Raw genomic sequence first — 26103 nt, 5'->3', positions numbered from 1 at the left:
CTTCGTCTGTAAGAAAATATTTGCCCCCCAAAGTGGTTAACCCTTAAACGCCAACTGGATGTATTTTACGTCAAAATTTGTTGTCCCTCGGGTGCCGACTGGATGTATTGTACGTCGACATACAAAAGTTTTTTTAAAAATTCGCGGAAAAATACCTTTAGGCCTACCAGCCGAAAACTCTTGAATCACGCGCCTTGGGGGATGCTGGGAGTTCACGGATCAAGGTGTTGTTTTGTTTACAATCGTTACGCAGGCGCGCAAGCGCGAATTTCTTTCTTGCCGCACTAAAAGGTATCTGTGACACATCTTGGAAATTATTTCGTCACTTTGACATAATTTTTGTACCATTTTAAATTAGCCGTTACATGGAGTATTATATATGAAAATGTGCGCATTTTTATGTAGAATACAATAAAAAAAAACTCATGATTGTAGCTTTTATCAGTATTTTCATTATAATAGAAAGTGCCAAAAATTTGCAACCTTCGGTTCAACTTTAACTCTACCGAAATGGTCGAAAAACGCAATTGTAAGCTAAAACTCTTATATTTTAGTAATATTCAATCATTTAACTTAATTTTGCAACTAATTGTAAGTCTCTAGCACAATATTTCGATTTATGGTGAATTTATGAAAAAACTTTTTTCCTTACGTCCGCGCGGGTAACTCTCCGAAAAAAATCATACATGCGATTGTGGTAATGTTTGCACCATTTTAAAATTAGCCGTTACATAAAGTTTTATATATGGAAATGTGCGCAATTTCATGCACAATACAACTAAAAACAACCCATGGTTGTAGCTTTTATCAATTTTGACTCGACCGAAATGGTCGCAAAACGCAATTGTAAGCTAAAACGCTTATATTCTAGTAATATTCAATCATTTACCTCCATTTTGCAACAAATTGGAAGTCTCTAGCACAATATTTTGATTTATGGTGAATTTATAAAAATTAACATTTTCTTTACGTCCGCGCGGTAACTTCCAAAAAAATCATACGTGCGATTGTGGTAATGTTTGCACCATTTTAAATTAGCCGTTACATAAAGTTTTATATATGAAAATGTGTGCAATTTCATGTAGAATATACAACAAAAAATAATTGAAGGTTGTAGCTTTTCTCATTTTTGAAATATTTGCATATAGTAAATCACGATAAATAGAAAAAAACCACGTTTGGTCAAATTTGTCTCTACCGAAATGGTAAAAAAACGCAATTGTAAACTAAACCTCTTACAGTCTAGTAATATTCAGTCATTTATCTTCATCTTGAGGCAAATTCGAAGTCTCTAGCACAATATTTAGATTTATGGTGAATTTAACAAAAAATCTTTCCTTCCCTCCGCGTGCGGATTCTCTGCCACAAATCTCCGAAATGCGTACGTCCCATTCTCGGAATATTTGCTCCGTTTCATATTAGGCATTTCATAGAGTTTTATATATGAAAATGTGCGCAATTTTATGTAGAATAAAACTAAAAATATTCGAAGGTTGTAGCTTTTCTAATTTCCGAAATAATTGCATATAAAAAAAATATATATAAAAAAATTCAACTTTCGGTCAACTTTAACTCGTCAGATATGGTCGAAAACTGCAATTGTAAGCTAATACCCTTACAGTATAGTAATATTCAATCATTTGTCTTCATTTTGAAAGAAATTGGAAGTTTCTAGGACAATACAGGCAGTCCCCGGGTTACGACGGGGGTTCCGTTCTTAAGACACGTCGTAACCCGAAAATCGTCGTAAGCCGGAACGACGTTCTTGAAAACATGTCCACAGGGAAAATTTCACTAATTTGCAATTTTTCTTAGTGCCGTATCTCTAAAATTATCACTAATTTACTTTTTTCATGTGCAACACTGTGTATTCACAAATTACTGTATATTTTCATTAAAATACAAGAGAGAGAGAGAGAGAGAGAGAGAGAGAGAGAGAGAGAGAGGAGAGAGAGTTGAGATTCATAAAAACCATTAAATTCGTTGGACCATTGTATGACATTGTTAAGCTCCGAGTGTCACTGGACTGGACAGAAAAAAGATGAAAAGAAGAATTTTCTTTTGAAATTAGTTATCGTATTATTACTACTTTCTATTATTTTATTATTTTTTATTATTATTATTATTATTATTCATTATTATTATTATTATTATTATTATTATTATTATTTGAAAAATATAATAAACACGTGCATCTACCATAAAAATTCTCTCATCTCAGTAAGAAAGAGGAATTATCCTTACAAGTGAAATGGAAAGGTCATTTTCATCTCTTTAAAATATGACCATTATGAATTTTGTAATTAAAGTTTTATTATTATTATTATTATTATTATTATTATTGTTATTATTATTATTATTAAATAACTGAAATTATCAAAAAAACATTTTACATACTAGTACCATAAAAATTCTTTCATCTCGGTAAAAGAGAGAGAGAGAGAGAGAGATGAGAGAGAGAGAGAGATGAGAGAGAGAGAGAGAGAGAGAGAGAGAGTGTTTATCTCTCTCTGTTCTCCCAAAAAATACTTATAACGCTTCCAGCGAAAGAGAGGGAGGAGTTACCACTACGACACATTATTATCTTGTGTGGCAAAAAAGATAGAGAGAGAGAGAGTTAACCTTAATTAAAAGTGACATGGATAGATTAGTACGTATTGTATTTCTTTAAAATACTATCACATATGAATCTTGTAATTACAGTTATTATTATTATTATTATTATTATTATTAATTATATTATTATTATTATTATTATTATTATTATTATTATTATTTGGAGGTAGGAGACCCTCTCTTAAACATGTTTTGTTAAAGATGATGGCAGCATCAGTGGAATTGATTTTATATATGGTCTTTTCAATTCTTCTTATTATTCTCTTCACTCAGGGCTGATATTTGCTAATAGCTGGCCGATGTTCATATCTTGGTTAAAGAAATGTTTTCTAAAAATACTAATTTATTGTTATGATAACAAAAGTGATTAACAAATCTTAGTAATGGAATTCCAACGTTCCAACCGTATCATCGGTTCATTTTCAAGGAAAGGTGAGCGTGAACTGATTGGAATGGGGTCGTTCGGCGGTATTTATTGTGTCCCAGGTGCTCTGTCTGATGGGCGCTGCGTTTTCATTGGCTGAACAGAGGATTAAGTCCCTGAGTCAAGCCGTCTTGCAGAGGTGGAAGCTCGCACTGCTCTTCGCGTGCGGACGCTGGAGACTGGGAGCATAGTATTGGGCAGGGGCACCTGATTGGTCCGTTCGATCGGCTCTATGGTGCCGGCGGGCAGCGCCCTACGTGCCACCGTTCGGGAGGAGTGAAGTCTCTTGAGTGGTGTTAAGGCTGGGTCTCTCCTTCCCGATGTGTAGGCCTCTAAGAGGCGGAGGCGACGGTGGTCTGCTGCCTTATCGATAATACCAATATTAGGAATAATGTCCTTCCGAGTTATCCTGGTATTGTGGACGTTTTTTTGCATGATTATGGATGGCGCCTTCCTGAGCGTGGCAGGATATCCTCTTGGAAAATCGCATCGTTGTCATACCAATGTAGGCGCCGGGGCATTCCCGGACAGGGCATTTGTATTGGTAGACAACGTTAGTTTTCTGAGAGGGTCCTGCATCACAGGGGCTGGGTTGTTTTTCATAACTCAGGCCACTGGTCTTCTTGCTTTTATAGTAAATGATCAATTTTACTTTTTTCGCAGGGTCCGTGGGGGAGACATTCCTTTCGATGATGTTACGAAGGGCTCGTCATCCTCTTTGTATTTCTTGTGAAATACTCCCTTGTAAAAGAGAGTGACGTCTTCAAGGGCGACGGGGCGAGGCTCCTGCTGGTACCACTTATCGATGTTTCTGCGAATGGCTTTTTCGATGTCCCGCTTTGAGATAGACGGTTGTTTATGTCTTTCTCACCTGCTTTGATTGAATAACAACCGTATCTCTGCCCAACAATCACGGACTTAAGTCTTCTGATTAACGGGGATTCTCGCATACATGAATGACCATCTACTGCTGAGAAACGCTAGTATTCATCGTCTTCGGGTATTGCGAGAATTTTAAACAGAGATATCTATTCGACTCTCATCTTTCTGTTTACCGCACGGTAAACAACAGAATTCTGTAATAGTCTCTTTTGCTGCATCGTATCCCGATAATGCGAATGATTTTTGCGGAATCTGAGTTTGTCCTCAAAATATCTTGTATTCGGAGGTGTACAATTGTTCATTGTTCACCCGGATTAGCAGATGTATTGAAAGACATCGCCTCACTCCCACACCTGCCAGCTCTACTTCCAAACGTTCAGCCCATGAGAAGCAGTTCTTCAAGCGGCTCTCCCCTGTGTTTCATTACTGAAGAACGACCCCGCTTTCATTGCACAACAAAACAAAAAAAAACAAAAGGACAGCAATGAAATGGCGGTTAGCGTTTTTCAGTCATTTGTAAGCACAGGTTTAGAATCTTGAGATTCCTTCTCTCGATTCAGCTGGAAGACGTAGGTTGCATTCATTGCCTACCTTCGTCTTCAACGTCACATAGTGTTGTTTCTCCTTAAGCTGAGATTCAACGTTCTATGAGATTTTCTTGCCATCAGGGACCTCGGTCTTTTGAAGGCAATTGACTTTCGCCTTTTGAGCTTATGCATTAAGAGAATCATCGCCGCGCCGTCCGGCATCGGTGACTAACAAATATTTTATTTGTTGGTCTCTCAGCATAACTCTTTAAAGGGCGCGAAGGTCACGTGACTTACCCGGATGCTTGGACAACTTGCCTCTACTGATTCCGAACCAGTCAGTCGGCAGCTGTCAGAGCGCCCGAGTCAGTTACGAACTATGCTGTGGACTTAGTTCGGTTGTTCCAGAGCAATCATTACTTCGTCTTAATAGCTTGTCAGTATGAGTACTGTACATAACCAAAGTCGAGAAGAGGGATAGGTCATACAATATTCCCTTCTTTTCGTCTTAGGTAACTGCATGACTTCTCTTGAGAAGTCAAGCACAAAGGGATGGGGATTTGTGACGCTCGATTTTCGTACCGATCTTCGTAGCGAAGACTCAGAACCTTCGGTAACTGACGATTGGTTCGAGTCCTTCACAATACCCTCCCTAATGGACGTCACCCCCCGCCCTCCGATACGAAGGCCTATGCTGCTTTGTCCTGTGAAGGTGCGACGGAGCTGTCTGAAGAAACTCGACACCCAGGATGAGTGTGGACGCCTCTTCATCATTCTCTCGCGTTCCGCAAGAACTTCTCCGTGGCGCAGGTAATGAAGGCAGGCGCCTGGTCCAACCGGACCGCATGCACCTCCTTCTACCTTCAGGATATTGCCCACAGTTCCTTGGATCTTTTCCTTGGAACCGTGGTGGTTGCTCAACACGTTGTGTAGTTAACCCAGACCCTCGCAGGCTGAAACAGCATCGAGTCCTGGTGTGACCTTAAGAATGGATGAGGAATGAGATGTGACTGGCTCCTCCTTCCCATCTTTTTCTTCCCTCTACCTTTGGGTAGAGGGACACGGTCGTCACCCTGCTGGGTAAGGACGAGATGCAAGGTGAGCTACTCAATAGAGCACCATCCTATCCCTTTCTCAGTAGGGATAGGAGTAAAAATCCACCACTTCCCTCCAACAAGGGGGAGGAAGTGGATGCCAAATTGAGACAAACCCATCATTTTATGATTGTCTCTTGCAAACAGGAACAAGTTCTTGCTTGCTGGTACGAAGAGATACGCTTGCCTCTCTCTTAGTACTTGGCCCAGAGGTCTGACCATTGATCCTGCGGTGCACACCGGATCATCGGACAGAGGTTTGGATCCCTCCCTTGCTCTTACGACCAGGGAGGCACTCCAGGGGTTGGGGACGAACACCAGTCTGTTCACCAAAAAGACTCAGATTCCTCCCACCAAGCCCAAGAAGTGAGTCTTCCTATTGTTAAAGGACCGAGGGTTTGTATACGTATCGGAACAAATGACAATTTGTCGAAAATTGCATTTTCCTAACTATACAAACTGAGGTCCTTTACATATAGTCCACCTCATGCCACCTCACTCTGCAACTTTTTGCATGGGCCTAAAGCAAAAGTGATTCTTCACCTCTCGGGCGCGCGCGCGCGCGCACGATCGGACAAGCAGTTAACTACCGTTCTCCCCTTGTTCGAAGCTTACGACCGTCCCAGCTGCCGCTAGTTACCTTCCTATTGTTAAAGGACCTCAGGTTTGTATAGTTAGGAAAAATGCAATTTTCGACAAATTGTCATTTTTTCCGCTTCCGCGCTCACTCCAAAACACCTCCGGCACACGGGAGACAATTTTTATTTTACCGCTTCAGCATTTAAGGGTTAAGAAGACACCTAAGGAGTCAAGACAGGCTCAACAGCCCTTTCGAGGTAAAACATTTTCTCGCCCCTCCTTTAGAGGTAAAAGGGCTCCTTCCAAGAGAGGGTCGAAGCCCGCTAACAAACAATGAAGCACAAGTCCTCCAGTCATCAGTTGGGGCCAGACTCCAGGAGTTTTGGGAAGTTTGGCACAACAAGGGAGCGGACCCTTGGGTCGTCACGATAGCCAGGGAAGGTTACAAGATCCCCTTCCTGAAGAAGCCACCTCTTTCTACATCCCCGAGGGATCTTGGGGCTCATTACAACGATCCAGAGAAAGAAGAGGCTCTGCAGGAGCAAGTCCTCTCCATGATCAGGAAAGGAGCAATAGAACCTGTTCTGGACCACTCATCCCCAGGATTCTACAACCGGCTTTTCCTAGTAGCGAAATCATCGGGTGGATGGAGGCCAGTACTGGATGTAAGTCATCTCAACTTGTTTGTGGAAAAGACAAAATTTACCATGGAAACGAACGAATCAGTACTGGCAGCGGTGCGTCCAGGGGACTGGATGGTTACCCTGGACCTTCAAGGCGCGTACTTCCACATCCCCATTCATGCGGGATCCAGGAAGTACTTAAGGTTTGTGATCCAGAACAGGGTCTTTCAGTTCAAAACCCTTTGCTTCGGACTTTGCACAGCTCCGCAGGTGTTCACGAGAGTGATTTCGAACGTGGTGAAGTGGCTGCATCTACTAGGGATCAGAGTCTCTCTCTACCTAGATGACTGGCTTATAAGATCCCAATCAAGACAACAATGTCTGGAGGACTTAGAAGTAACGTTGGAATTGACAAACGAATTGGGTCTGATGGTGAACTTAGAAAAGTTGAATCTGATCCCCAAACAGGAGCTAGTCTATTTGGGGATTCTGATTTCCTCAGCGACTTTTCGGGCTTTTCCATCCCCCGACAGGCAAGTTCAGTGCCTTCAGAAAGTGCAAGCCTTTCTAGAGAAAGACCAATGCTCAGCGCGAGAGTGGATGAGCTTACTGGGGACTCTCGTCGCTGGAGCGGTTCGTTTCTCTAGGAAGGCTTCACATGAGACCCTTACAAATCTTCCTGACCGAAGTCTGGCCAAGAAATCGCAACCGGATTCCTTCCTGTTTCGGATTCCTTACAAGATCAAGGAGGAATTGCAATGGTGGCTAACTCCAGGGAAGTTAGCAGAGGGTGCGTTGCTCCAGCAGAAGAACCCAGACCTTGTATTATTTTCAGACCCATCGGACGCAGGCTGGGGAGCGACTCTAGGCCCTCAAGAAGTGTCAGGTCGTTGGAGCAAGGAGGAAGCGTCTTGGCATATAAACAAGAAGGAACTGATGGTGATTTTCTTGGCTTTGAAAGCGTTCAAGGCGTTGCATCTGCAACAAAGGTTGTGCAGGTCAAAACGCCCAGACAAACCACCAGCTCTGGCGTACATTCGCAAGCAAGGAGGAACTCATTCCGTATCGCTGTGCAAGTTGGCGGAAGAAGTCCTTCTGTGGGCAGAGAAGGAGAACGTCACCCTGCTCGCCAGGTTCATTCAAGGGGAGAAGAATATGAGAGCGGACCTGTTGAGCAGGGAAGGTCAACTTCTGTCTACAGAGTGGAACCTACATCTAGAAGTATGCCAGAGCCTGTGGAATTTATGGGGTCGTCCAGTGGTGGACCTGTTTGCGACCGCAACAACGAAGAGGTTACCGACATATCTGCCTCCAGTACCAGTCCCAACCGTCAAAGCAGTCGCAGTAGATGCGTTCCTTCTAGATTGGATGGGCCTAGATGCATACGCCTTTCCCCTGTTCAAGATTTTAGGAAAGGTTATGAAGAAGTTCAGGGAGAGTCCAGGGACAAAACTGACTCTCATAGCCCCCTACTGGCCGGCCCAAGATTGGTTCACAGAGGTACTGGAATGGACAGTGGACATACCAAGAACACTTCCAGCAAGAGTAGATCTACTCAAACAGCCTCACTTCAACAGGTATCACAAGAACACCGTCGCTCTGGGTCTGACTGCGTTCAGACTATCGAAAGACTTGTCAGAGCGAGGGGGTTTTCTAAAGAAGCAGCCAATGCTGTGGCCAGAGCAAGAAGAACCTCAACAATCAAGGTGTACCAGGCGAAGTGGGAGACCTTTCGTAAGTGGTGCAAGAGTCGGAAGGTTTCTTCTTCCAGTACCTCTGTGACCCAAATTGCAGACTTCCTTCTGTATTTGAAGGAGGAAGCAGGTTTATCTACTCAAACAGTCAAAGGATACAGAAGTATGTTAGCCTCAGTTTTTAGACACAGAGGCTTAGATATTACCAACAATTTGGATCTGATAGACCTCATAATGTCCTTTGAAACAAGGAAGGAACACCGTTACAGAACTCCTTCTTGGAATCTAGACATAGTGCTGAAATTTCTAGAAACTAATAAGTTTGAACCGATGGGGCAAGCTTCTTTGAGAGATGTCTCGAAAAAGACAATCTTTTTGGTGGCCTTGGCCATAGCGAAAAGAGTTAGTGAGCTGCAAGCCATTAGTAAACATGTTGGCTGGAAACATGACAAGGTAGTATGCTCTTTTCAGGAAGACTTCTTGGCCAAGAACGAAAATCCATCTCATCCTTGGCCAAGGTCTTTTGAGATTATGGGTCTGTCCGACCTTGTGGGACAAGAACAAGAAAGAGTTCTTTGTCCAGTAAGGGCTTTGCGCCATTATCTAGAGAGAACTAGGAGTATTAGAGGGACTTCAGAATCACTTTGGTGCTCTGTGAAGGACCCCAGCAGGGCCATGACTAAAAATGCTATCGCCTTCTTCCTAAGGGAGCTAATTAAGGAATCACATATGCTATGCCAAGAAGAAAACTTCGGCCTGCTTAAGGTTAAGGCGCATGAAGTGAGAGCAGTAGCTACGTCCTTGGCATTCAAGAGAAATATGGCCCTCAAGGATATTATTGAGACGACGTTTTGGAGGACTATTTCAGTTTTTGCCTCTCATTATCTTAGAAACGTCAAAACAACTTTTGACAACTGTCAAACGTTGGGCCCTTACGTATCCTCAGGTGCAGTATTGGGCAAAGGAGTTTCCACCCCATAACTTACTAACATGCTAGGATATTTTAATTAGTTTAAAGCGTTTTTATGGTTGTCTGAGAGGTTTTATTCCCTCTTCAGTCTATGAAGTGTAGTTTGTTAGGGATAATGTGAGTGTGTGTGGTTCAGGTGGTCTAACATTTCCTAGCATGAATGCCCGTGGTAAGAGAGGGCTAGGGTTTCCTGTCAACAAATTGATCTCGTCCAGTTGTCAGACCCTTTTGATAGCTTCTTCAACATTCAGGTCACATCCTAGTTGAGAGCTACTAAGGTTTAGAAGGCTAAGAGGCAGGACCTATGAAGTCAGCTACCTTAGCAGGTAAGGAACCAAAGAATATTTTAAAATTTATTTGAAGTTTTAAACTCTGACGATGTTGCTGTCTTTGACCCACCCCCAAATGTGTCAATCAGCTATATATATACCTTCCAGGTAAGTGTCATACATGAAAATGACGTTATTATGATATAACAAAGTTTCATGTATAGTACTTACCTGGCAGGTATATATAATCAAATTCCCACCCTCCTCCCCTCAGGAGACAGGGTTCAGAGAAAATCTTATGAAAATGGGAATAGTTCCGAGCGCCAGCAGCACGGAACGGGGCGGGGTGGCGATCACCTGAACTACCAGTGACCTAGCGGTTGCCGCGAGTTTTGAAAATTCTGCCAGTGCGACAGAGGATATAGCTATATATATACCTGCCAGGTAAGTATACATGAAACTTTGTTATATCATAATAACGTCATTTTACATTATATTTCTTATATGTTACAATGTATTTTATGTTACTGTACATGTAAATGTGGGAAAACAAGTTGGTTACATAGTTTTTCCAAAAAACTTTGTATAATACCCAATGCTGTATGTTATAGCTGGGTAAAATTATGGGACTTATTTTTGTGGTTTGTTGCTTAGCAGTGTTGTGATAATTATAATTTTTATTGTTATTATAATTTCATTATCACATATTGTACTTACCAATAATTAAGGCAAAAAGAAGGAAACGTTACAAAATTCATTGTTATCTTTGGTTACTTTCGTATAGATAAAATTGAAAAAAAGTCAAAGTTGAGACATTAAAGGAAATTTTGTTTTAACCTTCCTGGTAATTTTAGGATGGACAAAAGTGCTGAAAGTCATGAGTATGTTGGAAAGGTGGAAAAACATGCTTCCCAAAAGGATTATGCTACTGGGTTTGGTGGTAAATTTGGAGTACAGGCTGACCGTCAGGATAAGTCTGCTGTGGGATGGGACACTGTAGAGAAGGTGGACAGACATGAGAGTCAAAAAGGTTAGGTATACATTAACATTTGTGCCTAGTTTTTAAGTGATGTTTTTCAATTAAATAGGATTATGAATATTAAGGTTGATGGCCGAATCTGTTTTTTTAATAAAACCGATATTCTGTTTAGTTCTTCGTACTGTATCCACTAATATGTATTGTTTTTCTGGTGCATAATTTTTCATTTGGTTGAAAAGTATCAGAAAAGTCAATACCTCTATACAGTCACACTTTGTTTCACATTAATCCTTAATTTTGACAAGATATTGATTAGTCCTCAAGGAGTGAAATTGTTTGTTGGTGTTAATGCCTGGCAATTAATGCTGACTTACAGCCTTTGTTATGCTTCTATATTTTGTTATACATTATTTGCTTCCATCATGCTTTCTTGTCCCTCTTCTGGTGATGAAGTAAATGCCCTTTATTTTTTCAATTATGAGATCTATAGCTACTGGATAAATGAATTTTTTAGTAATTGTTGTATTAACGTAAATTTTGTTCATGAAACTTACCTTTCAGATATATATATAGCTGTATTTTCCGAAATCCGACAGAATTTAAAAACTTACGACACATGCAGTGGGAGTCAGGTGGTTAGTACCCATTCCGCGCTGGGAGGCGGGTATCAGGAACCATTCCCATTTTCTATTCATAATTTTTCTGTCGCCGGTGTTGTAAACATCTGTTTGCAGCACCTCCGTCTGGATTTTGGAAACTTATTGGCTACTTGAGTATCCCTTTTGGTTTTTTGGTTATCTGACTTGGATCAGGGTGCTAGGCACGTTAATAGTGGATCGAATTGATTTGGTATAGATTTTTCTTTGGATAAGATGTCTGTTCGTAGCGCTAGATTTTGCTCTAAGTCTGACTGTAGAGGTAGGCTACCGAAAGCTTCAGTAGACCCACATACTGTATGTAAAGGTTGCAGGGAGCATGAATGTGCGTTTGAAAGCCGCTGTAAGGAGTGTGAAAGTTTAACAGATTCTGAGTGGAAGGCGTATGAAACCTATCATGAGAAACTTGAACGGGATAGGTTAAGGAGGTCTTCCTCCAGGAGTGTTTCAGGTAGGCAAGAAATTAATGATTCTCCTGTTAACCCTCCTTCTGTAGTTAATGCTCCTAACCCTGTAGTGTTGCCTTCGGGGCCTGAAGCAGTGTCTGTAGAAGGTAATACTTTATCTTTGATTCTAGAGTCGATTCGTAACTTAGAATCGAAAGTGATGGCTCTTGAGAGCAAAAGTAAAGTGCAAAAGTGCAGTGATAGTGCCCCTTGTGTAGTGGAGGGTGCGTCAGATCGGCCTTATTTCGCCTCTAGGCCGGGACCTCTGCTTGACTCCCAGGTTACGGGGAGAGAGCATGTCGAAAGCCGAAGGAGGGTTACGAGGAACCCCCACCGATCTGGCGTGCCTTCGGCAGCATCTGATGAAACTTCCCAGACTGCCAAGGAGCATGCACGTGCACGTCTCCTCAAGGAGTGCTTTTCGTCTTTGGAGGCTTCCTCCCCGCGTAAGGGGTGGAGCTCTCATGCTGCATCACGTCCGCTGAAAAGGACTGTTTGTGTTCGGGACGCTTCACGTCCAAGTTGTTCTCCGAAACTTTGCTCTTCACCTGATAGTGCGTTCGCTGCTTTTCCGCCGCAGAAGAAGCGTAAGGATTCTTCGGACGTCGATTTGCTAGAAGGTGACTCGTTCGAGCACCACAGTTGCTCCAGAGTGCAGGAAGTGGCGGTTCCTGGGAGTAGGAAGGAGGCGTCCCCTCGCCACTCTCCTGCTCACAGGATCAGCCCCTCCCCAGAAAAGGAGGCTTCACTTACCAAGAAGATTCTTCAGTCGCTGCAGCAACAACTTCAGGATGTTATTGCTTCTAGAGAGACTTCCCCGTCGTCTTAGGAAGGATGACAGACTTCCTGTGAAGAAGTCGAGACGTTCTCCCTCCCCTTCTCCTCGCTCATTTCTCTCTCTGTTTGAGTCTCCCTCTAGAGTTCGTTCCGCTCCCCAGCGGCTCTCTAGAGGAGGTGAGAAGTTCGTGTCTCACTCACGGGAAGCGGTATTACCCGCTCTTACGAAACCTGATGTTCAGAAGCGTGTTCCAGTGGACGCCGAGCGCGCTTCAGTGTAAGTCAAGCGCCCTTCAGTGGACGCCAAGCGCGCGCCAGTGGACGCCAGGCGTGCACTAGTGGATGTCGAGCACGCGCCAGTCAGCGCCAGACGTGTGGCATCGGACGCCAAGCGCGCACCTGCGGACGCCAGTTCCACACCACCACAAGCTGAGGTGGAAGCGGGAACTCTACCTGTTCGCCGTGCTTTCTTTATTGAGAATTCTTCAGCACAAGAGGCTTTTTCTTCTACTGCCCTCCGTTCTGCTCGAGATTCTTTCTGTACTTCCTCCGACTTCTCCAGTATCTGAAGAGGAGTTAGTGACACTTTCGTCGAAAGCGGCACGAGGAGCAACAGTTGGCTCCTGTCTCGACTGACTACAAGGTTTTGACTCTTCTTCTCCAATCGGAGTTTGGAGACACCTTTCAGCCTGAAGCTCCTCGCACTCCTCCCTCTCAATTTTCTTCATCCAAAGCGTCTAAGGTCTCGGGCTTTGTGAAGATGAAGAAGTCGCTTTCCACAAAGCAAAGCTTTTTGCAAAGTCCATGATTGGATGGAGAGGAGGAAAGCTTCAGGTAAGACTTCTTTTGCTCTGCCACCTTCAAGACTCTGCGGGAAAGCAGGTATGTGGTATGAGACTGGAGAAAACGTCGGAGTTAAACTTCCAGCCTCTGCTCAGGGTGATTTTGGGAGCGTTAGTGGATGCCTCCAGAAGGCCCTCTTGTCCTCGTCGAAAGTCTCTTGGACTCATAGCGAGTTAGATTTTCATCTTAAAGGCCCCTTCAGGACTCTAGAGGTCTTTAACTTTCTCGACTGGTGTCTAGGAGTTTTGGATGCCAGGTCCAGGAGTTCTGATTCCATTAGTCTGGGGGAGCTGTCCAGTGTATTGTCTTGCATGGACAAGGCCGTCAGGGATGGTTCTGAGGAGTGACTGCTCATTTCAGCACGGGACTTCTTAAGAAAAGAGCACTCTTCTGTAACTTTACAGCTAAATCTGTCTCTCCAGCGCAAAAGGCGGATTTGCTCTTCGCTCCGTTTTCAGACCATCTCTTCCCCCAGTCTATGGTAAAGGACATAGCCGCGAGTCTGCAAGAGAAAGCAACCCAAGACCTTCTGGCTCAGTCATCGAGGAGACCAGCAGGTACTTCGTCTTCTGGGGTCTCTTCTGCCAAGAAATCGAAGCCCTTTCGAGTTGGATCTTCCTCGAAACCAGCCCCTCGAGGAAGAGGCACTTCCAGAGGCAAAACCCTGCTCCTTCAAAGAGTAGGAAGTGATTTGGAAGTCCTTCAGCCGCCGGTAGGAGCCAGACTTCTACTTTTGCGAGAGCCTGGGAAGAGAGAGGTGCCGACTCTTGGTCGCTGGACATCGTGAGGAAGGGGGTACAGAATTCCGTTCCTGAAGTCGCCCCCGCTGTCTTCGACACCAAAGGATTTGTCTCCTTCGTATCTAGGAGAAAAGCAGAAAGTGCTGCACGATCTACTAGATCAAGTGATCGAGAAGCAAGCTGTGGAACAGATCTTCGACCTAGATTCTCCAGGTTTTTACAACCGTCTGTTCCTAGTGCCGAAGCAGTCAGGGGGGTGGTGGCGGACCCGTCCTGGATGTCAACAACCTTAAACCTCTTCATTACCAAGCAGAGGTTCAAGATGGAGGACACCTCAATCTGTGCTAGCAGCTTTCAAGACCTGGGGATTGGATGGCTTCACTAGACCTCCAGGACGCGTATTTTCATTGTCCCCATCCATCCCCAATCAAGGAAATACCTGCGGTTTGTCCTGAAGGGGAAGGTATTCCAGTTCAGGGCACTCTGCTTCGGTCTAAGCACAGCGCCGATGGTTTTCACCATCCTTATGAAGAACGTTGCGAGGTGGCTCCATCTTGCGAAGATAAGGATCTCTCTCTACCTGGACGACTGGCTTATGCGAGCCTCATCGCAAGACCGGTGTTTTGGATTTTGGACACCTTCACACGACCTTGTCGTTAGCGGAAGTCCCTGGGACTTCTGGTAATCCTCGAAAAGTTTGCATCTGACTCCTTCTCAATCCTTAGTCTATCTGGGGATTCAGATGGACTCAGTGGCTTTTTGGCTTTTCCGTGGCTTTTTGGTTTTGGGCTTTTCCGTCCCAGGGGCGACAACTTCAAAATGCCTAGACCACAAAGTGTCAGCCTTTCTGGAGAAGGAAACATGTTCGGTGAGGGAATGGATGAGTCTGCTGGAGACCATTTCCTCACTGGAGAAGTTTGTTTCTCTGGGAAGGTTGCACCTCAGACCACTTTAATTCTTCCTGTCCAACAAATTGGAAGCGCGAAACAAGATCTGGAAGCGATCTGTTGTTGACAGAAGAGGTGGAAAAGAACACCTAAGATGGCGTGGTCAGATCCGCGAAAGCTTGCAGAAGGGCTTTCGCTCAAAAGCTTCGGAACCCCGACTAGTGTTGTTTTCCGACGCATCTTCCACGGGCTGGGGAGCAACACTAGGAGGGAGAGAAGTGTCAGGCACCTGGAGAGGGGAACAGGTGTCCTGGCACATAAATCTCAAAGAACTGTCAGCGATTCACCTTGCGCTAAGGTTCTTTCAAGAAGAAGTCTCCAACAAAGTGGTTCAGATGGTTCAGATCAACTCGGACAACACCACAGCCCTGGCATACCTCAGGAAACGGGGGAAGGGGAAATGGGGAACCCACTACTCCTTCTCTGTTCGCCATCGTGAAGGAAATCCTGTTATGGGCGCGAATCGCAAGACGTCATGATCCTGACAAGATCGTGTCAGGAGTGGGAGAACATTCGAGCGGACCTTCTCAGTCGGCAAGGAACAGCTTCTGCCGACGGAATGGACCCTTCATCAGGAGGTATGCCAGTCGTTCCGTGGAAGCGTGTGGGGACGTCCTCATGTGGACGTTTTCGCAACTTCCCGGACAAGGAGACTTCCGCTGCATTGTTCACCAGTTCTGGACCTTTACGCCTTTCCCCCATTCAAGATCCTCGGGGAGTTAATGAGGAAATTCGCGGCATCAGAGGGAGCGAGGATGACCCTCATCGCCCCCTCTGCTCTGGCCAGCTTGGCCGACTGGTTCACAGAGGTAATGTCCTTCCTTGTAGATTTTCGAGGACTCTGCCCCACCCTAAGGAAAGATCTACTCAGACAGCCCCACTTCAAGACGGTACCACAAAAACCTCCCCGCTCTGAGTCTGACTGCATTCAGGACTATCAAGAAGTTGGCCAGAGCGATGGGGTTTTTCAAGACCTGTGCCTAAGGCGATTGCCACTGCAAGGAGGCCCTCCTCAATCGCAGTGTACCAATCGAAGTGGGCTGTCTTCAGAGGTTGGTGCAGGAAGAAGGGCATTTCCTCCACCACGACCTCTGTGAGCCAGATAGCAGATTTCCTTCTTTACCTAAGAAAAGAAGTGAAATTAGCTGTTCCCACGATAAAAGGCTACAGGAGCGTGCTTTCTGTAGTCTTCAGACACAGAGGGCTCGACTTGGCAAATGAGAGAGACCTTCATGATCTCATTAGATCCTTCGAGACTACGAAGGTTCTCCAACCTAAAGTACCATTGTGGAACTTGGACTTGGTACTTAAGTTCCTGATGTCAAGTCAGTTCGAACCGCTCCATTCAGCTTCGCTTAGGAATCTGACGAAGAAGACCATTTTCCTAACTGCTCTGGCGACGGCGAAGAGGGTTAGCGAAATCCAGGTTATAAGCAAGCAGATTGGGTTCACGGATCATAGTGCGGTTTGTTCTTTAAGTCCTACGTTCTTAGCAAAGAACGAGAACCCTTCCAACCCTTGGCCGAGGACGTTTGAGATCAAGGGGTTGTCGGAAATAGTGGGACATGAACCTGAGAGAGTCCTGTGTCCTGTCAGGGCTCTCAAATTCTATTTGCAGAGAACTAAAGCCTGCAGAGGCTCTTCTGAGAACTTGTGGTGCTCGGTGAAAAAACCGGATCTTCCTATGTCGAAGAACGCACTGGCGTTCTTCCTAAGAAGTACGATTAAAGAAGCTCATGAAAAGTGCAGTGATAGTGATATGAACCTTCTAAAAGTGAAAGCCCACAAGGTGAGGGCTATCGCTACCTCGGTAGCCTTTCACAAAAATATGACATTTTGAGTGCCACATATTGGCGAAGCAATTCGGTGTTCGCTTCACACTACCTGCGGGAGATGAAAGCAACATACGAAAATTGCTACTCGCTAGGACCATACGTTGCTGCAGACACTGTTTTGGGGCAGGAGGTAGCACTCATCCTATCCTTTAACGGTTAGGTGAGTTTTTAACTTGTGTTCTATGGTTGTGGGGTTGACCGCCTGGGGCGGATCTCCCTTCCATTAGTTTAATCTAAGTGGGATACCTTTGGTAGGCTATGCCAGGTGATTGTGTTTTACTTCGTTCCCCTCATTGTATGGTCAATGGTCTAGTCACGTCGTGGTCTCGCCCCTGTTGACAGATCATCTGGAGTGCACCAGCTATATAGGTCTCTACCTCGCTGGCAACTCTAGTAGCTCAAGCAGACTTACGTGGCAGTAACCACGAAGCCAGCTATGCTAACAGGTAAGGTACCAAGATATCAATTATCTGCATATATATGTTTCCTAAAATCTTCTATTCTGTCTACTCCCACCACCAAAGGTGGGATTCAGCTATATATATATCTGACAGGTAAGTTTCATGAACAAAATGATATTGTAATGATACAATTAAGTTTGTTCATACTTACTTGGCAGATATATATACGTAATCAAGTACCCACCCACCTCCCCTCAGGAGACAGTGGAAATAAAAATTATGAATAGAAAATGGGAATGGTTCCTGATACCCGCCTCCCAGCGGCGTGAATGGGTACTAACCACCTGACTCCCACTGCGTGTGTCGTAAGTTTTTAAATTCTGTCGGACTTCGGAAAATACAGCCTATATTATATCTGCCAGGTAACTATGAATAAACTGAATTGTATCATTACAATATCATATTTGTCTTGGAGGTACAGCCTAGTCTATTGCCAAATGTACATGCAGCTTTTCTACAAAAGGAATTGATGGCGGAGCCATCAGCAGTTATCAGAAATATGAAGAATGCATTCTTGTCTGTTGTGGGAACAGAAGAGTAAAGTAATTTTAGACTAATTGAACACATCATTTGAAGAAGGACTTTTCATCTGAGAGCTAAGCTTTTTGGATCAGTTAAACTGTTTTTATAACTAACTTCCTCAGGGATGAACAAGCATGAACTTGGTTGCTGATGAAGATATAGTTTAGATATAGATTTTTTTGACAGATTATAGCAAAGGGTTTGGTGGAAAGTTTGGAGTCCAGGCAGATCGTCAAGACAAGTCCGCCTCTGGGTGGGACCACATTGAAAAAGTGGAGAAGCACGAGAGTCAAAAAGGTATAGGTATTTTAATTTATGGCATGTTATTGTAAGAATGGCTAAAAAGATCATTATGTAAACCTCTTAAAGCAAGTTGCAAGCTCAAGAAATTTTGTCCTAAAATTCTTAAAAAGAAGCAGTAAGGAAAATTTAATTCTTTTACGTGTTTGAAATAATGTAATTTTGTTTTATATTTCTGTTTATCTTTGAAAGTTTGAATTTCTCCCCTTGTATTGTCTCATCCACTGAAATTATAGAAGCATTCAGAGGAAAGTAGCACTTCATGAATCTAATCCTGTAGATTTTCTGCTTTATTAAATTAGAAGAGTTATTTAGTTATTGCTGTTTTATGAATAGGTTCTCAAACTCCAAAACTTTTTAAAGCTAAGACTTCTGCCTAAATTTAGACTTTTATTTCAGAAACAGCATCAATAAATTGGTAATATATTAGGAAAGAGCAGAACACTTGGTAAAAGTAAGAAATTCGAGGTATACTATAAATTGCTAAAAACACAAACTTAAAGGCTATAAGCAGTTTGGGATGTAGGAATGGGTTAAGCATGGACTCCTTTTGTATTAAACATTCAGAGATCGTGTGTACTGTAAGTGGTTCATTTAAATTTAACAAACTTTATAACGTGAATTATGATGGTCATGACAGTACATAACTGATAAGGAAGAAAAAGCAAGTTAAACATTGGCCTTGCTTTGCTCACATGTTTTTAAAGAAGTGGGTCAGGTTCATAAATTGGCTGTAATTTTATTTACTTGATAGTTTAACAGGTTCAAGGGCATATATTATACATATAACAAAGATTATCCAGTGATTACTGGTCTTTGTGGTATATTTGAATTTTTTAATCAGGTGTATTTATTTTTATAATAAGACACACAAAGGCCTTTACATAATACATTATTTGAGTTATTTTATTAATTAAAAATGATCAAATTATCCTTAAATATGTAAACCCTGAAAATAAGTGAAGATGTCAGCAAAATGTCCTGTAGTCCTCGTAGATCACTTATTAGCTTTTTTATTAGGTAGCTGAATTATATGCAGTTAACAGCTTGATGAAATTTATGCTTTACTATTTAAAATGCTGTGATTTTTAAAATCTTGTGTGCTTCCATTTGCTGTTATTGCTTAGCTTTCTGCAACTTTGCTCCCAACAGATTATTCAAAGGGCTTTGGTGGAAAGTTTGGAGTACAGAAAGATCGGCAGGACAAATCAGCAGCTGGTTGGGACCACATTGAGAAAGTTGAAAAGCATGAGAGTCAGAAAGGTAAGGTAATTTATACTCCTTGCCTTGCTTAGAATATTGCTTTCATTTTGTCTTTTATTTCATTATACTGAGACCCTATACATACGTTAAGAAAATTATTCCATATCAGTCTTTCTTGGGTGCATATCATCATACATATGTATGTTTTTTACAAATACTGTCATTTTTTGCAGATTACACACAGGGTTTTGGTGGCAAATTTGGAGTTATGTCAGATCGCCAGGATAAATCTGCAGCTGGTTGGGATCATATTGAAAAAGTAGAAAAGCATGAAAGCCAGAAAGGTAATTATTATTTGTAATGTTTTTAGTAGCAGTTTTATTATAGATTTTTGTTTTCTGTATTTTAACTCAGAAGTTTTCGTTTTCTTTATATAAATTTCTTACCTGTTTAACTTGTAAGGTAAACATCCTAGTCAATTGATCAAATAATTCCAGTAGGAGCTATCTTAGAAAGAGTTTCAGACTTTCTTGAAAGATTATTGAATTGACAAATCCAAATCAATAACCTCCGCATAAGAGGCAAGAAATTCCTGATTCTCTGCTTCTTCCCTTTCCAAAACATTCTGGTCTGTGGATGAGGAAGGTATATCACAGCCTTGGAATTCCTGGCTGCTTAATCCTATAACCATGGCACCTATATGATACAACGGCCAATCATGACCAGGTCTTGAAAAGCTGCTCAGTGAACATGAACATTGGTATATTTCACTCCTCCTCGAATGAAACCGAGAATGCCGCCTATCCCTCCAGGTTGACAGCTCTTGTGAAGCATTTCGTACATTGTAACCAACATCTCCGCCATCAACTCTAGACCTTGATTGTGTGGCCCAGGGGTGAACCACAACTTCACTATTGCCTGGCCTATTAGCAAAGTGAATGCCCTCATTCAAAGGAGAATGCTCCAACATTGTAACGCATGCTGTCGTCCTTTCTCCTCTTGAAGGGCTGTACAGGAGAAACTGGAACCTGCTCACTGGTCTTGGTAGACTGATAAACTTCTACTGCAGACTCTCGAAACTCTCCTGAAGAATCTCCAAAAATTTCTCCCATCACTCTTACAGCTGTACTTGAAGCAGCTTCCTCCCTGTCCGTCGATTTCTTCGGCTGCGGTTACGTATTAGAATGACTCAATTGCAGAGCCAACTACTACTTCTTGCGCATTCCTTTTTACAGGGATGTGACAGTCCCATCTCGAAGATAAAGAAGAAATTAATCTTCTCCTTTTGGCACGAGGATCAACCAGGAAGTCCTCTGTTCTCCAAGTTTGAGTGGAGCATGCACCGGAGTCACCGAAGCATGCAATGACACCAAACACAAAGGAGAGGAACGAGAAGCAGGAGACTCATGTCTTTTCTTCTTACATGTCATAATTTTCATTTGTAACACTTGCAATTTGTGCATAAATGTGTGTGCCACTGAATCAGAATGCTTACAGGGGTCCCCCCCGTGTTCGAGGAGGATGCATACCATAACCCCCCCCCCCCCCCCCCCCCCCCCCCCCCCTCCCCCCCCCCCCCCCCCCCCCCCCCCCCCCCCCCGCAAATAGTTGGAATCCCTATAAACAGTGGCGATTCTACCCCTCAAAAAGTGGGGGGGGGCAACTCTTCGGCAAAGATAATTGTTGGCGGGGTATCATAGGAAAGGTGACTGTAAAAATAATTACAATTTTGGAAACATTTTGAAAATCATGGAGGAATGAATCTGACTAAAGGTAAAGGTTCATATAGAATTTTGTTTGATTCCTAAGCAAAACAACTGTAAAGCATCCATCTGATATTTTACCTGACTTTCATGATATGAAAATTTAACATTCAAAACTATATACAGTTCCAAACAATACGCAAACATTAAAGAATGGATAGTATGTATAAATATAATACACATTTGAACCAAATAAAGAAAGGTAGTAACTATATGAAATGAACAGATATACATGGGGCATGTCATGACAATTCTGAAAAGGTTCAGTTTGACAATCAAAACTGTATACGATCCCAACCAACATGCAAATTATTAAAGAATGTTAAGTTCGTGTAATACACATTTGCACAACTTTAAGATATGGACCATGTCATGACCATTCTGAAAATGTTGTTTGACATTCAAAACTATATACAATCCCAAACAATATGCAATTATTAAAGAATGGCAAGTTTGTATAATGCAATTATTAAAGAATGGCAAGTTTGTATAATGCACATTTGAACAAAGTAAGGAAAGGTATTATGTAATCAATGAAATGAACAGACAGATATGAGGCTTGTCATGAAAATTCTCAAAATGTTTCGACATTCAAAACCATATACAATTCATAACAATATGCAATTATTAAAGAATGGTAAGTTTTTGTACATGCAACTTCCCCGGCAGATATATACTTAGCTTATGTCTCTGACGGTCCGACAGAAATTCGAATTTCGCGGCACACGCTGCAGGTAGGTCAGGTGATCTACCCCCCATGCCGCTGGGTGGCAGGAATAGGAACCGTTCCGTTCCCGTTCTAGAACCAGATTTTCTCTGTCGCGGTAGTGTCAACATATGTTGTTGCTACCTCCTGACTTGATTTTCGTTTTTCATCGCCCATTCGATCCTTCTGGGCTGTCTTTTGCAGGGAAGTACTGGGTCTTTGGTTCGGCATACGCTTTTATTAACTTTTTAATGAATTTGGCTTTGAAAATTTCGAAGAATATATGACGTGGTAATTACCGAAATTTCGGTAGACACTCACATAGTTTGCAAGAAAGGGAAATATTAATATTTATTCATTAATATGTGTAATAAGTGTTAGAATTGATTGAGGAAATATACTGACTTCCTACTTTAGGGAGTCAGTAAAGCATGTAACTAGATACGTTTCTTTTAAAAGTTTTTTAGAAACTCGTACTAACGAGCAATTAGAGTATTAACAGTACTAGTAGTGTTGCATCCTCATCACCTTCTTACTTCGCAGAAACTTCAAATTCATAATTGCAATTTGAAGACAAGGATTGTGGCTCAAAATGCGAGCTATTGAAAGGTAAGAAGTGATTACTAGTGTTCCCCATTGCAGTGGAGGGTGCGTCTGATCGGCTCTGTCTCGCTCCCAGGCCTAGACCTCTTTCAAGCTCCCAAGCCCAGGGGAGAAGGAATGTCGAAAACGAAAGCCAGTAAGGGGGTTTCAGAGAATCCCCACCGGTCAGGCGTCCCCTCGGCAGGTTCTGTAGAGCGTCCCAGACTGCCAAGGATAGCCATTGAAAAGGCATCCTTAAAAAAGTGCGTCTCTTCATCTTACATCCGAAAAGACGAAGAATGTATATGTTTTGATGATCTAGCGCGTTCTCTGAAAACTAAGAGAACACTGAGCAAGAGCCAGCCAGGAAACTTAGGCCAAGCCGCGTTTCCAGCAAGCTAGCGTGAGCCACGTTCCAACAGCCAGCAGCGAGCCGCGTTCCAGAAAAACAGACTAGCGCGAGCCGCGTTCCTACAACCAAACGCGAGCCGCGTTCTAGCAACTGAGCGCGAGCCGCAGTTCTAGAAAATTTCTTGGCGCAAGGCGCCTTCAAAGAGACGAAGCGCCAGCCTGGCCGCAAATTGCAACAGAAAAACAGACGGCTAGAGCAAGGAGCCTTATAGTACAGTGGCAATCAGAACGATCCTTCCATTGAACGTTTCCGGGCAAGAGGCTCTTTCTAAAAGGGGTCTAGTAGGCGCTCGGAACTTATCAGGGCGCACGGGACCTTCCACACAAGCGAACGTTCCAGGAGCGAGTCTCCGTTTCTAGCGTGCGGAACATTCCAGGCGCGCGGAACTATCCAGGCGCTAGGCGCAAGGAGCCAGGCGCCAGAATATTCCAAATCTTTCTTAAGAGAGAGTAAGGTCAGTCGCGAGGCTCCTCTTTGAGTAATGCGGACACACTCCTTCATTCATGCTCTTCCCTCGTTATGAAGAGGCAAGCGCTTTGGGAGTTTTTTCTTATAACAATCTCATCGACGTTGGGGTTATGATGGCGGATAGGAAATATCTACTTCCTTCCGTTAAAACCCTACCAGCAGGAAAAGAGGAGGAATTCTGTCTCTTCCGCGATTTATGAGGAAATCACGAAGATTTAAAGAGTTCCTGGATTAACTTCCTTCCTTAAGGAGATATATATACTCTTTCTATCATTCTATTAACGAAAAAAGAACGAAGACAGTAAAAAATTTTCCTTTATCTGCCTCGGCAGGGAAAAGAAGGTAGTAGAGTATCTGCTGTATGAGAATACGATACGGCAAATCACACATACCGTAGTTACTTTCTTGTAGAGCAACTCAATTATCAGTATCCTTCCAGGAATTTCCTAGGAAGGACTACGCTTAAGGGATTGTTTAAGACAACACCTACTTAGCTTCTAGATTTATCGAAGTCTTTTTTCGCTTAAATATGCATTAATAAGAACTTCCTGAAGTTCGATAATAATAATTTTATAAGATTCCTTTATTTAATGGAGTAGCTGGCAAACTCTGGAAGAGTAAGGCCAGACGGCTAACGAGACTGCTATCGCGCCTTAGAGTCCAACGCAGTAAAATGTAGGTGTCGGTCATGAGTGGTTGGTTACATGTCTCTCTCCTACGGGATGGAATAACTAACCGTGTCTCCCCTACAATCGCGGTTTTAGCCTCGGATTGAGGGGATAGTTAAGCAAACATAAATAAAATATTGTCTGCCTTTTGCTAAGAAGCTTTCAATAAGAAAGAATATTACAACCTTTCAATGCTGTTTACCGTAGGTAACATTATTAAAAGATTCTAACGCAGCGGAACTCTATATTATATGTGATGCTCTCATGCTTACGAAAGCATGGCTTATTAGAGTACATGCTTAGTGAGAAGATGAATGTAGTAGAAGAGAATTCACTTTAAGACTACGGTATGGTCAAGTCTTATGCGCATACCGAGTTAACTACAGAATTCCTAGTATCCACCTTACAAAGGTTTCCTAGATTAATGCTGTTTACCACAATGTGACAGTATTATAAAGGAGTCTAATACGGCAGAGCACGAAATAATATAATTCTCTCATCCTTTCGAGAAACGCACACAACCTTTTTAGAATCGGATATTGCTCAAGAGAAGATGGGTGAGTCGGATGGGAAACATTCTCTTAGTGGCAGAAGTTGTTTCCCTGAATGGACTATACTACGTATTATAAAAAGTTTTTTTCCTACTAAGAACGGAATTAACACGTGAAGGATGTCGGGTACCATAAGGGCACAGATGTTCTCGGCACATAACCGCTTTAAAAGAAACTAGAAGGAAGCGCCAGCCTGGCGCAATGCGCCATTAGTACCATCCAAGATATTTTCTCGTTTTAGCGAGTTATTGAACCTAAAAGTCCAGTAGTGGTGGTTTTGGTGTTTGCTTCTCACCTCGGTGGTCGCGGGTTCGATTCTCGGCCATTCCATTGAGGAGTGAGAGATGTGGATTTCTGGTGATAGAAGTTCACTCTCGACGTGGTTCGGAAGTCACGTAAAAACACCATACAAACAAACAAACAAACCAGTAGCCTCTCGGAGGCTCGGTAACGGCAAGATTCGTTCCTGATTTCGTTACCCATTTAATCGGAAAGGGGTCGCTTACAAGGAATGATGAAATGATTTTTTTTTTAATCACTTAGACCAATTCCACGACTCTCTCATATCGCAAAGAGCATCGAGAATCTCTTTTTTCGCCCCTGTTCGCGTTAACAAAAGAGAACCTATTTGGGAACAGACACGGAACGTAACGATCCTTAAAGTTCGATGCAAGATTTTGCATGTCCGTGAGAACCTTCTCGATCGAAGATAATAACTGTTAACGTATGTCTAACATTTATTGAAAAGAGTTTTGAGAACCTGCGGAAAGTCTTCATAGATCTCTTCGCAAGGTAGAAGACGAACAGGCTTCCTATAGACTGCTTCCTTTCCTCGAACCAAGAGAGGTAGCAATATACGACATCTTTAATTTAAAGAAGGGGAATAAACTTTAGTCTTTTTTCCCTAGTTATAAATTCTTAACAGATATTAAGATAAATGGGCGTCAAAGGAAGAGAGGATGAATGCCTCATTTTGGCCTTAGAGAGGTTGGATTCACATAAGTCACGTTCTTCTCACAGCATGTTTCGTAAGACTTTTCCAAGAGTATCTGGATATTCTATCAGAATCTATTATAAATAGACCTGAAAAACCTCTCCACTCTGAGTCTTTCCACGTGCAGACTGACCAGAAGTGGACATGAATGAGAGGATTTTTCAAGGTAAATGACAATAGTCATGGCTAAGACACAGAAATTGCTGCAGATCGTGCTAGATGGAATGAGGAAACTGTCCTCTTCCGATACTCTGTGAACCACATAGCGAGGTTTTTTCTTCACTTTCAGAGGGAAGAATCACCTATGTATATATCTGCTATCAAAGAACGCAGTAAAAGGCTATACTCTGTCTCTACAAGGGGAATTAGAGATACAGAGGATTAAGATCTTCGGGATCTATACGATACCGCAATACGACAAGAGTAGGATATCATGTACACTTCGAATGGAATTTTTTTTTGTGGGCCACAGATTCCGTGTTCCGACAAAATGGAACTGCTCCTCATCAAACTTCTTTGAGGAAGTTTATGAAGGAATTCTTTGTTTCTCTTAGCCCTAAACGACCAAGAAG

The 26103-nt window shown here is 42.8% G+C and overlaps 1 protein-coding gene across 5 annotated transcripts in view; it reads left to right on the top strand.

Moving 5' to 3' along the window:
- Window positions 1-26103, top strand: part of LOC135210888 (src substrate cortactin-like) — a 354847-nt gene that overhangs the window by 154475 nt on the left and 174269 nt on the right. For 4 of the 5 annotated variants that reach the window (XM_064243823.1, XM_064243820.1, XM_064243821.1 and 1 more), the window contains exons 4-7: window positions 10533-10708; window positions 18071-18181; window positions 19337-19447; window positions 19621-19731. In XM_064243823.1, coding sequence (XP_064099893.1) covers window positions 10533-10708; window positions 18071-18181; window positions 19337-19447; window positions 19621-19731 — 509 coding nt within the window. The remainder of the gene's footprint in view (window positions 1-10532; window positions 10709-18070; window positions 18182-19336; window positions 19448-19620; window positions 19732-26103) is intronic. The other variant, XM_064243824.1, reaches the window with a different exon arrangement.

Source organism: Macrobrachium nipponense, chromosome 4, assembly GCF_015104395.2.
Source record: "Macrobrachium nipponense isolate FS-2020 chromosome 4, ASM1510439v2, whole genome shotgun sequence".
Lineage (NCBI taxonomy): Eukaryota > Metazoa > Arthropoda > Malacostraca > Decapoda > Palaemonidae > Macrobrachium > Macrobrachium nipponense.
The sequence above is the reverse complement of the archived record's forward strand: the minus strand, read 5'-3'. Positions and strand labels throughout refer to the sequence as shown.